At 46.7% G+C, this 12,820-nt stretch overlaps 2 protein-coding genes across 3 annotated transcripts in view; both read right to left on the reverse strand.

Moving 5' to 3' along the window:
- Positions 1-7,894: 7,894 nt before the first annotated feature.
- LOC137658940 (serine/arginine-rich splicing factor 7-like) lies at positions 7,895-9,587 on the reverse strand. Its single transcript, XM_068394053.1, has 2 exons — positions 9,551-9,587; positions 7,895-9,015 (listed from the first exon to the last, which is right to left on the reverse strand). Exons 1-2 carry the CDS (start codon positions 9,585-9,587, stop codon positions 7,895-7,897), a joined length of 1,158 nt encoding a protein of 385 aa, XP_068250154.1.
- A 142-nt stretch (positions 9,588-9,729) lies between these two features.
- Positions 9,730-12,820, reverse strand: part of LOC137658565 (CXXC-type zinc finger protein 1-like) — a 57,051-nt gene continuing 53,960 nt past the window's right edge. For both annotated transcript variants that reach the window (XM_068393460.1, XM_068393458.1), the window contains exon 12: positions 9,730-10,360. In XM_068393460.1, coding sequence (XP_068249561.1) covers positions 9,872-10,360 — 489 coding nt within the window. In that variant the 3' untranslated portion in view covers positions 9,730-9,871. The remainder of the gene's footprint in view (positions 10,361-12,820) is intronic.

A 12,820-nucleotide genomic window follows, 5' to 3' on the forward strand; every position in this document is an offset into this window, starting at 1 on the left:
TTACTTGCATCAATATCTGATCCTGCAAATAATGGCACAAACACTGCACCCAAAGATAGAGGAAAGAAGAGACATCACGATCACTATCTTAAACTAGCGGGGCACTCAGTAGATCGCATATCTACACCACAGCAGCTTATTTCTCAACCTTTTGCTCAACCTTAACGTATTAATTGGCGTAGATTTTCATACACTCAAATATGAACCAAGTTGAAGTCTGTGACAACAATGTCCAAACTTATGGCTTATTACATGCATTAGACATTTGCTTGACTATGACCTTGACATTTGACCATAACCTTCAAAAATTCAATAACTTCCAGCTTTTTAAATAACAGTTAATCCCAGCAAGTTTCATTACTCTATAATTAAAATTGTGGCCAGAAAGCTCTTCACAAACAAACAAACATAAACAGGGGGTTAAACAACCTTCCAACTTCATTGGCAGAGGTAACTATATGTTTCTTAGTATGTGAAGGAGCTAGGATCACTACACATCCTTCTAAGTAACTACCAAGAGAAAACGTGTCTAGTGGACCATGAAGGTTATCTGGGATTTCCAGACTCCAGCTTTTAAAACTTGTGCCACTGACCTATTCTCCTTAAAGGCTAAAGTTAGCCATATCACTCAGACTTCGTAAGTGCACACTTGCATGGATCACTCAAGATCCTCAGCTGATGGTGGATATGCTCCCCTGATGGTTTCCCAAAGCCAGAAGGATATGGTGTTCTTAGAGGTCTTCTTTAAAACCTATCTGAAGGCCTGAGTCAGATTCAGGTAGTGCTGTATAGCCATTTCAGGACACAGAAGTAAATCCATCTAGATAATTGGTCAAAGCTTTAAGAATGGAGGTGGAGAAGAATTGAAACTTGAGGTCGTGGAAAGAAAGGTTCTGCATCTTTGCAATAAACTCTGGAATGGTGTAAGAGGTCTTCCTTGGTCCCTCACTATAACTAATGCCATCCTGCATGACCTGTAATTTGCTAACTTGCTTTGCCAAGTACAAGGCAAGGAGGAAAGAAAGTCTTCAGTGTCGAATCCTTATCTGACAACAGCCTCAAAGAACCTAAGAACTCGGGTGACATTCCAGTTCTCTAGGACAAGACTGCTAGAAGCTCCTCACGAGCATCGACAACTTCCATGAAGAGAAAAGGTCTATGTCCTTTAGTCTAAAGACCTGGCTGAAGGTTGAGGGATAGCCTTTTACTACCGAGAGGAAATCAGCATTAGTTACAGAGGATCCGATCATAAAAGTATCCCTTCTACGACACCAATCACAGAATATGGCACATTTTACTAGGAGTGTTTTGTGAAAAGCCTTTGCTCAGAAGAGATAATAGATTGTTTCATCCATGAAGTGACAGGAATGTCACTGAATTGTGGTACCTCTGCAAGTGGGGTTGACAAAGCAGGTGATAGATGAAAATTCTGATGCTATTTGGTAAGACATGCCTCCTCACTACTTCCAATTTATTCAATTTCAACCAGCATACAAGCAACTACAGTACAGGAGTCTCATTACTGTAATAGATACCACTGGGGTAACAGTAATAGGTGCAATAGTAGACACTACAACAGGCATAAAAAGTAGAAGCCATTGACAATACGGCAAATATCTTTGTACAAGGAGGAAGAACATGAAAGAGAAGAGACACTCTTCATTAGAAGAGGGTCTCAAGTCTCTCTTCATCTTCCTAACATTAGTAAAATTAACAAAATCAGGTTTTTCACGAGATTTCCTAATCAAAATCTCTCTTCAGGACAAGGACCCTATAAAGTGATGCTATGATTTAGTTAAATTGCACATTCATGTACAGGGCCAGATGGACTCATAAACTTAAGACATATTAGCCTGCAGCTGTCCACAAGAAAGACGCCTCCGATATCAGTGCATTAATTTCAAATTCAACTTTATATCAATTCCTCCACATAAAGAAAACTTACCACCAATATCACTCAATCTCCACTACCTCACGTACCTTGGACACAAAAGATACACAATGAGACCACAAGGAATAAAGCAACACAGCAGAAACCAGATCTGAATTACCAGCATTATTTCCCTTCTTTCTCCCCTTATAATCTATATATATCATTCTTCAACATTAAGATTTCTAAAACTTCATCATCCTAGCTTCAGAAAGAACATCATCCTAGCATCAAGAGAACAGTGCACACATGTATTCACCAAATTGCCTTATCTACTACTACAGATATGGTATGGGTACTTGGATCAATGCTTGCTAGTTAAAGTACATTAAATTTGAAATTCAAGCAATAGCAAGCTATAGTAAATTTTGAAAACATAACTGGGATATCCAAAAATAAGAATACTAAACACCAAACCAAGCAACGATAGAGCTGGAAAACACTAAGATAGAGACAGTAAAGGCACATTTCAATGCACCCATCAATGCAAAGGATACCAAGATAGCAATACAGTAATAGCAGTGGCTTAGCCATGGAAGCAGTCTGGTGATCAGCGTCACATGCTGCAGGGGGATCCTTTACTGTGGTAAAAGGAGAGATTATGTTTTTTATTAAGGTCGAGACACACTTTTTTCAAAGGTACCAGCAATGTGAATTTCAGATGAGGGACATTGAAATAATGACACAAAAAGAAGTACAAACCTTGTTCGACTTTCCTTCTATATCTTTGTAGATACCGTAGTGCAAGTATCAGGGTCTTGAGCAATAATTCTATCCAAGAAGATTACTACTCGTTTGCTGGAATGTTGGCTGCTCAAATATGGTTTTTGATTTCACTAAATTTTCATCTTAAACTATCAGTTAATTCCAGTGAAGTGAAAACCACTGAACATGTTATAACTTAGACCATCAACCTGAGTAAATAGAAGAGAAGGTTAAAATATATTAATAAAGCAATGGCAGATTACCAAGAAATTTTTTTAAAAGTAAACATACCAAATACTTTTATTTAAATAATTGCATCAAAATCACAAATTTTAAGTAATTTGTATTTTTCCTAACAGTACTTACTTACCTCGAACTACTTTCTTAGGAGTATCTGGTATCTCCTCCCATCCGAGCAGAGTTTTGTGTAGTTTACCCTAAACCCATTTTCTATGAGGAGCGACCTCAGGCGGAGTGATACGCGCCCTGAGGCTAACCCCGGGTCAGAGAGCCTGCTTGCTTAGGTCTCGACCTCCAGTAAGTTCTTGGTTGCTAAGGTCTCTAAGAAAACCAGGGGACACTCGGGGAAGGCAGGGTGGGCCATTACCCGAAAGTAGTTCGAGGTAAGTACTGTTAGGAAAAATGCAAATTACTTAAAATTTGTGATTTGTTCCAACACGAAGTACTTACCTCGAACTACTTTCTTAGGAGACTTATACTTAAGGAGGTGGGCGTGGCCCTAAAAAGTTCTTAAGACCGTGCGGAGGAAACTCCAGAGACCTAGAAAGTGGCTAGGTCGTGTTGACCCATAGAAAATGAATGAGAGGAAACTACACAAAAACCCATCTTAGTGTCTAAGAAATTCACCTGTGCAAGAAAAGTTAGGGGACATGTCTTCCTCTTGATGAGGTACTCGTCTCTGGCTCAGGGCCCTCACAGAGCTCACTTGAAGCAGAAAAGGGGGAAAGGAAGTACAAGGGGGTTTAAGGAACGAACCTGTGTCTCTTGTGCTTGTTACCCGCGGTTATCACCGAGGCTATGCTTTTAAACCGTTTGGAGCGCTGAAACGACGGTACCTATCGAGAACCCGTCCAGGGATCTTCTTGAATAGTCCTTCAAATAGTGAGCCGTGAAGGTAGACAGGTTGGTCCAGGTGCCTGCCCTTAGGATCTGGCCCACTGCCATATTTTTCTCGAAGGCCAACGTAGTACTCAGGCCCCTAATGTCATGGGGCTTGGGTTTCCCCAGTAGGAGGATTCCCGCCTTACTGTAGGCCCTGATGATGACCTGTCGCAACCAGAAGGAGATGGTATTCTTCGAGACTGGCTTCTTCACGAGGCCAGTGGAAACAAAAAGACTCTTGATCCCGGCCCGGAGTTTTGCTGTTCTTTCCAAGTATTTCCTAACTGCCCTGACGGGACATAAGAGCAAATCCTTCACGTCGTCTGACCGGGGGATTGCTGGAATAGTGAAGCCCTCAAACCTGGGGTCCCATACAGCAGGGTTCTGGGTCTTAGCTACGAAGGAGGGAACGAACTTGAATGTGACCTCTCGCCAACCTTTCGAGTGAGCAACTTCGTAGGACAGACCATGAATCTCGCTTACCCGTTTAGCTGAAGCTAACGCCAGCAAGAAAACTGTCTTGAGAGTGAGGTCCTTGTCCACGATGTCCTTCAAGGGCTCGAACAGAAGCTCGGATAACATCTTCAGGACCCTTGCCACGTCCCATTGTGGCACCTTCACAGTTTGCGGGGGGCATGATTGCTCAAAGCTCTTAATGAGCATTGAGATATGTCTGGAATTACCCAGGTCTATGCCCTTCAGGAGAAAAACTTGGCCCAAGGCCGCGTGGACTCCCTTGATGGCTGGAATGGACATGTTGATCACGTCTCTGAGGTAAACTAGGAAGTCTGCTACCTGCGGAATGGAGATCTTCACGGGCTTAATGTTCCTAGTGGCGCACCATTTGGTAAAGGTGGCCCACTTACCCTGATATACAGCTGTTGATGACTGTCTCAGGTAGCCCTACGTCCTCGTTGCTGTACTCCATGAATAGCCTTCCCTCCTCAAGAGACGCTCGATAAACTCCACATGTGAAGGCGGAGGGACCGTGGATTTTCGTGGAACCTTTGGAAGTGTGGTTGTCGGAGAAGATCTGGCCTGTCCGGAAGGGGCCAGGGCGGCTGTTGTGTTAGCTCCCTTAGGTCCACGAACCACTCTCTCTCCGGCCACCAGGGCGCTACCAAAGTTATCTGTAGGTTGCTTGTCTTTCTCACCCTGTTGAGGACCTGCCTGAGCATCCCGAAGGGGGGGAAGGCGTACACGTCAAGATTGTCCCACGGATGTTGGAAGGAAGGCGTCTTCGAACGCCGCTTTTGGGTCTGGAACAGAAGAACAGAACACGGGGAGCTGCGTGTTCAGCCTTGTTGCGAAGAGGTCCATCACCGGCGAACCCCATTTCTGAATGACGGACCTGGCTACTTCCGGGTGTAGGGACCATTCGGATCCCACCACTTGTCCCATCCTGCTGAGGCCGTCGGCGAGGACGTTCCTTTTCCCTGGGATGAACCTCGCTGATATTCTTATCTGTTCCACCTCGGCCCATTCCAGAAGTTGTAAGGTGAGGGCGCACAGCTCCTTCTACCTTAGGCCTCCCTGCTTCTTTATGTAAGCTACTACCGTGGTGTTGTCGCACATCAACGCTACGGTGTTTCCCCGGAGTAGATGTACAAACTCCAGGCACGCTCTTTGTGCTGCCCTCAACTCTAGAACGTTGATGTGCTGGGACTTCTAGGGCTGTCCAGTTTCCTCTTGCTGATTTCCCTAAGAGATGAGCACCCCACCCCTCCTTCGACGCGTCCGTGAACAGGAGCATCTCCGGAGGGTCGGCTGTAAAGGGTATCCCTTTGAGGGTGTTCGTCCTGCAGCTCCACCAATCCAGGACCCGTTTCGTGTTCGGAAACACCGGGACCACTCTGTGGGGGGAATCCGTTTGGATCCAGTTCTCCTTCAGGTTCCATTGGACCTCCCTGAGCCTTAGCCTGGCCTGGGGGACCAGTTTCTCCAGAGACACAAGGTGACCTATTAGTCTCTGCCAGTCCTTTGCCCTCCTGGGTTGGTCCGTCAGGAAGGGGCGGAGGACCTGGTCTAAGTTGCCCGGTCTGTCCGCGGAAGGGAAGGCTTTCACTAACCGGGAGTCCAGAACCATCCCGAGGCAGGTCGTCCTGGTGGAGGGAATCAGTTGAGACTTTTTTAGGTTGATGGTGATCCCCAGAACGTTGCAGAACTGCAGTAACCTCGTGCCTTGCTCCTTCAGTACTTCCTCTGAGGCTGAAAGTAGCAACCAATCGTTCAGGTAATGAATCAGGCGGATGCCTTGTTCATGTGCCCAGACTGAGACCGTTGTGAAGAACCTCGTGAAGACTTGGGGGGGCAGTGGACAGCCCGAAGCAGAGGGTTTTGAACTGCAACGTCTGGTTCTCCCATTTCACACGTAGGTACTTCCTGCTGGAGGGATGAACCGGGATCTGGAAGTAGGCATCCTTGAGATCTACTGACATCATGAAGTCCCCTTCTCTCAAGGACGCCAATACTGACTTTGGAGTGTCCATTTTGAAGTCCGTCTTGTAGACGAACTTGATGAGGGCTGAGAGATCTATGACCGGTCTCCATCCTCCTGTTGCTTTCTCCACCAGGAATAGCCTGCTGTAGAACCCCGGACCTGGGTCCCAAACAAGTTCCATTGCCCCTTTCCCCAACATCGCTGAGACCTCTCCCTGCAGATCTGTCCGTTTCAAGGGATCCTTGGGGGCTAGCCATTCTGCCTGCTGATCTGGTATCAGAGGAGGAGAGTCCGCTAGGAAGGGCAATCTGTACCCTTCTTTCAGAACTGTCACTGTCCACGGGTCTGCTCCGTGTTTTTCCCATGCTTGCCAAAAAAGTTTGAGGCATCCCCCCACCTGAGGCTCCGGCAGGAGTAGGGGGCCTCCCTCCCTATCTCCTCCTTGATGAGCGGCCTGAACGACCTCTTCTGGAAGCGGAGAAGGACGGTCTATAGGCGGCTTGATTCGGGGCTGATCCCCTACGGGAGGGCTGAGACGACTGGGACCATGTTGTCACCAAGTTGTCTCTCCTAGGGTGGTTAGGAGCGGGCCGAGGAGGGCGAGGCAAGTCGACGGAGGGTCTTCTAAACGTCGGCCTCCTGACCGGGTGGGGCCTGGTCTCGAACGGCTCCTTCATCCTCCGAATTATCTCCATCGCCGCCTCCGCTGCCTTCGGGGGAAAGATCGAGTCGTCCCACAGGGTCAGGTTCCTCAGAGATCTGGCCTCTCTGTCCGGCAGCCTCCCGGATATCTTGCTCAGAACTGTGTTCCTCCTTCATAGGACCCAGTTGGCGGACATGGCTAACGACTGGTAAGACAAGAATTTTAGGGCCTTGCCTCCTGAGCTAATGAGTTCCTTGAGCAAGGCCTGGGTCTACGGAACTGACAGGTCGTATGACGACTGAACGCCCACCAGGGTGGCGGCCCACCAGTCTAACCAGGAGGAGACGTTGACAAGGTCCTTCGACATCTCCTCCATCATGACCGCCTCCGAAGGAGAGAAGCAGATCGGAGCCGTGGACGCCTTTTCTTCTGAGGCTCCTTGCCCTAGTACGGTGAGTGCCGGCTCCAGAGCACAGGCGCCCGCTCGCTGTCCCTCTGGGAGGTAGAACCTGCTCTGGGACTTCAGGCCCTGGAGCAGCTTGGAGGAGCTCTGGCTCTTGGGCACCTCAGCGTGGTTGGCCACTATCCTGTCCACGTGAGCTTTACCCAAATAAACGTCCCTCGCCAGAGGAAGGGCCAAGGAGGGTCGCTGCTGGACTGGGGCGTCCACTATTCTATTTAGGCTAGAACGCCAAGCATCTTCGGAGGGGGGTTCCGGTATGTCCAGCCTGTGGTGACTTCTGATGAGGCCTATCACCCTCCGATAGGCCGATACCTCCGCTGCTGACCCCTCTCCATGGTCGTCGAGCTCCTCCGACGGGGGTGCTGGTGCAAGTGACGAGGGTACCCCGACGGAGGACCTCGCACGTGGGGGAGTCCTGGACCGACGCTCCCGTGGGGGCTCCCGACGAAGGACGGGCATCTCCGTCAGAACGGGGGCCTCCATCCTGGGCCTAACGTCTCTCCTGGAGGACTTCGAATCTACGGGCCTGCTCGTTGAGGAAGGCCGAGAGCTGCGCTCGTGCCGAGCTAGGTGGCCCTTGGAGGTCAGGACTCAGCTGCCAGACCGAAGGGGCGACTCTCTCCGCTGGGCGGATGGAGTCGGAACCTTTGCGGTCTTATGCCTGTCAACTGGAACCTGCCAAGAGGAATCCCTCTGTCGGGTGCCGCTGCTGCCGGAGGAGTATCTATCCGGGGAGGCTGTCCTCGGACGCCAACCTGAGGGGCCCCGCGCCGCAGCTAGTTCCAGAAGTCTGTCTCGGTGAACCATCACCCATTCGTTGTTCTTAGGGGATCTTGGGCGCCGACGCTCGTGGCGCGACCTCGAGGGGGAGCGGGAACGCGACAACTTCCTGCGGGACTTCCCTTTTTGCCTCCTGAGGTTCCTCAGCGCCTCATCCTCCGAAGAGCAGGAAGGATCCTCCATCGATGAGACCGACGACTTATAGGCCCTTTTCGAAGGCCTCGGCTCCCGCGGTGATGTAGGAGGATTCCTGCGACGCTCCGTGGACGACGACTCCTGCAGAAAAACCTCTGGGAAGACAGCCGACGGCGCTGGGGGGGAGCGAGGAGGCTGTCCCGTGGGAACCCAGGTCCCGAAGTCATCCTCCATCCTCATCGGGGACCTGAAGGGCATCTTATGGGGAACCCAAGCAGTGGGGCCCGACGGCGGGGAATGCTCCTTCTCGACATCGCCCTCGGCTGCTGAACCACCTGAAATGCACGCCCAAGAGGCTGGGGAGAAATTAGTAGCATTATTACCCCACATGGGGTCATCAGAGGAGACGTGACCAGCAGGCACCAGGTCACCATCTCCCGAAAACACTCCCGCCCCTCCCTCAGGCCCCTCACTCGCCTGAAAAGACGCCATAACCCCACTGTCAGGAAGATCAGACTCCTGGGGAAGGCCCGCAGGCCTCTTCCCCGCAACGGACTTACCTCGTCCCCTACTCTGGGTAGGGGAGGCTGGAAGAGAAGCTCGGACTGCCGAGGCACTTGTTGAAGCAAGGGGGGAAGGGACGTTGGTCTTCTTAGGCGACTTCTTTGCCGCCTTCTTCTTCTTGGTGCTATACCGCACCCACTGCACCTCGTTCCACGACTCGCAGTCCGGACACGTGTCGAAAGGGGAACACACGCTGCCCCGGCACGATGAACACAAGGAGTGTGGGTCCACTTCTGGTTTCGAAAGGAACGCTCCACACGATTTACCGGCCATAGGCCCAGGACAACGGCGAGGATGCTCCATGATGAAGGAGAAGCACTACGAGACACAAGCGCGCACAGAGAAAGCACAAAGAGAAAGCACAAAGGGACCACGTGGGAAGCGCGTGGGACACAAAGGGTCGGGGACACAAGTCACACTGGGATAAGGAGAGCGGCGAGATGATATCGCGACGCAACCAGAGAACTTACTGGAGGTCAAGACCTAAGCAAGAATGCTCTCTGACCCGGGGTTAGCCTCAGGGCGCGTATCACTCCGCCTGAGGTCGCCCCTCATAGAAAATGGGTTTAGGGTAAACTACACAAAACTCTGGTCAGATGGGAGGAGATACCAGATACTCCTAAGAAAGTAGTTCGAGGTAAGTCCTTCGTGTTGGAACAATTAACAATTATATGCTTTCTTTCTGAAGGAAACTAATGTAATGTACGAGTAACAAGAAAACTACCAAAACATGATTATATTTACTGCATGGAGTTCCTGTCCACTTACCTTTAATCTGTATATATTCTACATATAAGACCCTCATGCCCCTGAAGTAAATCAGGAAATTATCTGTGGATATGAACAGTCTTGATCATACATTCACAAGAATTTAATTCAAAATATTGCTATTCAGTAACGAGATGTATTGCCAATGGTTAAGGGTATAAAATAATACAATTTAAATATACACTTGACGCTTATATATTATAAACAGATTTACAATACGTTATGTAGAAAACTTTATACAGATCCACTAACAGAGTATAAATAACATAAAACTTGATTTCATTAGACAAAAATATTTGTTCTAATTGAAAAATGAATCCCTTATTTATGTTTCTTGCTAGAATAATACTGATGATCATTATGAAACCTATCTTCAGTATTTTTCTTTTCACGACTAGAATGATACTGGTGGTCAGAGTGATGGTGTTTCCTCTCACGATTGTGGTACTGATGATCGACGTGATGATGCTGGGGTGCCTGCGGTTGCTGATGATAAACTTCGTTGTGGTACCTATGATCACTGTGAGAGTAGTGTTGCGAGGAGTGTTGATGACGATTCTGTGCCTTAGAGCTATCGTTATTAGAGGAGGACTTTGTATGATTGCTGTGTGATGTTCTGGGATGCTTGTGGCCAGAATGATACTGATGATCGTTGTTTTGGTGGTACTGCTGTTGCTGCGACTGCTGCAGCTTTACTGCTAAAGCATGGTCGTAGGTTGAGTGAAGCATCAGTCCAAGAACACCTGCCCGATTGGTCATCGCCTGACGCACTAAACGTTCTTGTTCTAAAAGCTCATCGAGCTTCAACCACTTCAAAAGAATAAAAAAATATGGTTTAATACAAATAATAAACTTAGTTTTCAAGGAAATAAAATAATTCTAGTAGAAGAAAAAAATTATACAGTAGTTACAGAATACGGAATTATTGCTAAGTACTTTGCAATACAAACATATCTGTTTTGAGACATCTTTTTGTTAATATCCCTAAGAAACTCTGTACAGTGCTGCCCAATTCCTACTACAGTATTATTCTAGAGATAACACTAATAAATGGCTCACTCAAAAATTTAACCTTTAGCTCAAAGAGAAAAAGTATGTCGAAATAAATAAAATTGCCGTTAAGAAAAATTAAATTCAAACTACAGGTACTACAAATTTCTCCAAAAAAGAAAGGTTAACTTCAGGAAATAACAGGTAAAGTACAGTAATACCCCAACCTTTGTCATTATTTGGTTCCAAGAGACCCAATGTAAGCCGATTTTTGACATGGTTCAGATATTTGCCTCATGAAAAGAATTACCAGGAAAACATATTTAAAACGTATCACTTTATAAAAACCAGATTGCCATGTGAAGCACAGTAATGTACAGTACAGCAATTTATCATTATTTTACAACATAAAAAGAGATGTGAGGCGAGGAAAAATTATGTAACTTACATTTTATTTTTGTATTTAATACTTAAGGATGAGCACCATAAAGTCGGAACTGACGTATGTTGAACCGTTATAAGGAGGGGTACAGTATTGCAATCCCCAAAAGGTTCGGAAAATAAAGTGATCACCAAATAAAGTATGTCAGACTCACTTAGTGTTTACCTAGGTTTTGGGATGAGAAATTGCCATACAACTATAAAATCTCTCAAATTATACATAAGCACTACAAAGATACTGGCAAAGTTAATGAAAGCTGAACTTTATTATGTACAGTATGCATTCTTAAAAATTAGTTTTAGAAATAAATTTTTTCTTTTTTCAAAACTTTAAAACGGAGTTTTTATGATAAAACAAAGTTTTATGAATACTTACCTGGCAGTTATATATATATATAGCTGATATCTCTAAATCGGCAGAATTTTTCAAAACGAGGCAACCGCCTTGTGGTGGTTGGGAGGTAGGTGATTACACCCGTCACAGGGTGGTACAAGGAATCATTCCCGTGTCCAAGACTTCAGTTCATCTATGCTCGACCTGTCTCCTGAGGGGAGGTGGGTGGGCCTTCGAATATATATATAACTGCCAGGTAAGTATTCATAAAACTTTGTTTTATCATAAAAACTCCATTTTTATGAATAGTACTTACCTGGCAGTTATATATATATAGCTGATTCACACATTTGGAGGAGGGAAACAGACATTAAACATCGTTGGGGAAACAGCAAAAGAGTTGTAGGAGATAAAAACACCTTGATTCCTTACCTGCTAAGGTAGCTGATTTCAAAGGTACAGCCTCTAGAGTGGCTTTCCCTTAGGAGTGTTTATCCAGGAATAAGCCTGCAATGCTGCAAAAAACTCAATCGAGTCTGTCAAAGGGATAAGACCAACAACTTGACTAGACTTCAGAAACTACCTTCGCCCCATATAATAAAAACTGCAACCTTGCTAAAACTAACCACCTAACCCTGCAACATAGACATAACTATCTATCTAGACTGAGGGAACCGTACCACAAGACGAAGTCCTCAGACTATCATAAAAACACAAACCCTCATACATGCATATAAACTAAGGTTGAGTGGGGTTATTAACTCCTTTGCCTAATACAGAAACCGCAGCTATGTATGGGCCCAAGGTATAGCACTTGCCAAAGTCTACTCTCACCTCTCTAAGTTAATGAGAAGCGAAGACAAAGTTGCTCCTCCAGAAAATTGCATCCATGAATAGCCTAACTAACATATATTCCTGATATGCCAGAGAGGTAGCAAAGGCTCTCACTTCGTGAGCCCGTAATTTCAACAGGGCGAAGTGTTCCTCCTCACATAAGAGTTGGGCTTCCCTAATTTTTTTTTCCCTCAAGAAAAAGGACAAAGCATTCTTAGACAGGGGTTTTTGGTGGATCTTTCACTGAACACCATAACAAGTTGGATGCACAGCTCACGTTCATAGTGTGACCCAAAAAAGCTTTGAGGGACCTAACTGGGCAGGGGTCTTTCCTTCTCTTGACCCACTAGGTTCGTGAGGTTAATGACATCAAACGTCGTAGGACAGGGTTACGAAGGGTTCACGTTCCTTACGAGAAAGATGAACCTTAAGGCACAAACTGCCCTATCCTAATTGAAGCTCACCCTCTTCTCAATCGCCTGGACTTCGCTGACCTTTTGCCATTCGCTAGAGTCATAAGGAAGAGGGTTTTCTTCGTTACAACTCGAAGAGAGGCTAGCGAGATAGGTTCAAATTTCTTGGAGCACAGAAACTTAAAACACCACATCCAGGTTTAAGAGTACCTATTACGTCGTCTGAAAAGACCCAATGAGGTCCTGCAAATCTTTATT

This window comes from Palaemon carinicauda, chromosome 19 (genome assembly GCF_036898095.1).
Source record: "Palaemon carinicauda isolate YSFRI2023 chromosome 19, ASM3689809v2, whole genome shotgun sequence".
Lineage (NCBI taxonomy): Eukaryota > Metazoa > Arthropoda > Malacostraca > Decapoda > Palaemonidae > Palaemon > Palaemon carinicauda.

Bases quoted from the DNA above. Each gene is read 5' to 3' on its own strand.
- LOC137658940 (XM_068394053.1), bottom strand. From the start codon at position 9,587: ATGAGGGTCTTATATGTAGAATATATACAGATTAAAG. The intron at 9,016-9,550 runs GTAAGTGGACAG...TTTCGAAACCAG, and splicing joins AGAATATATACAGATTAAAG to AAGTGGACCCACACTCCTTG.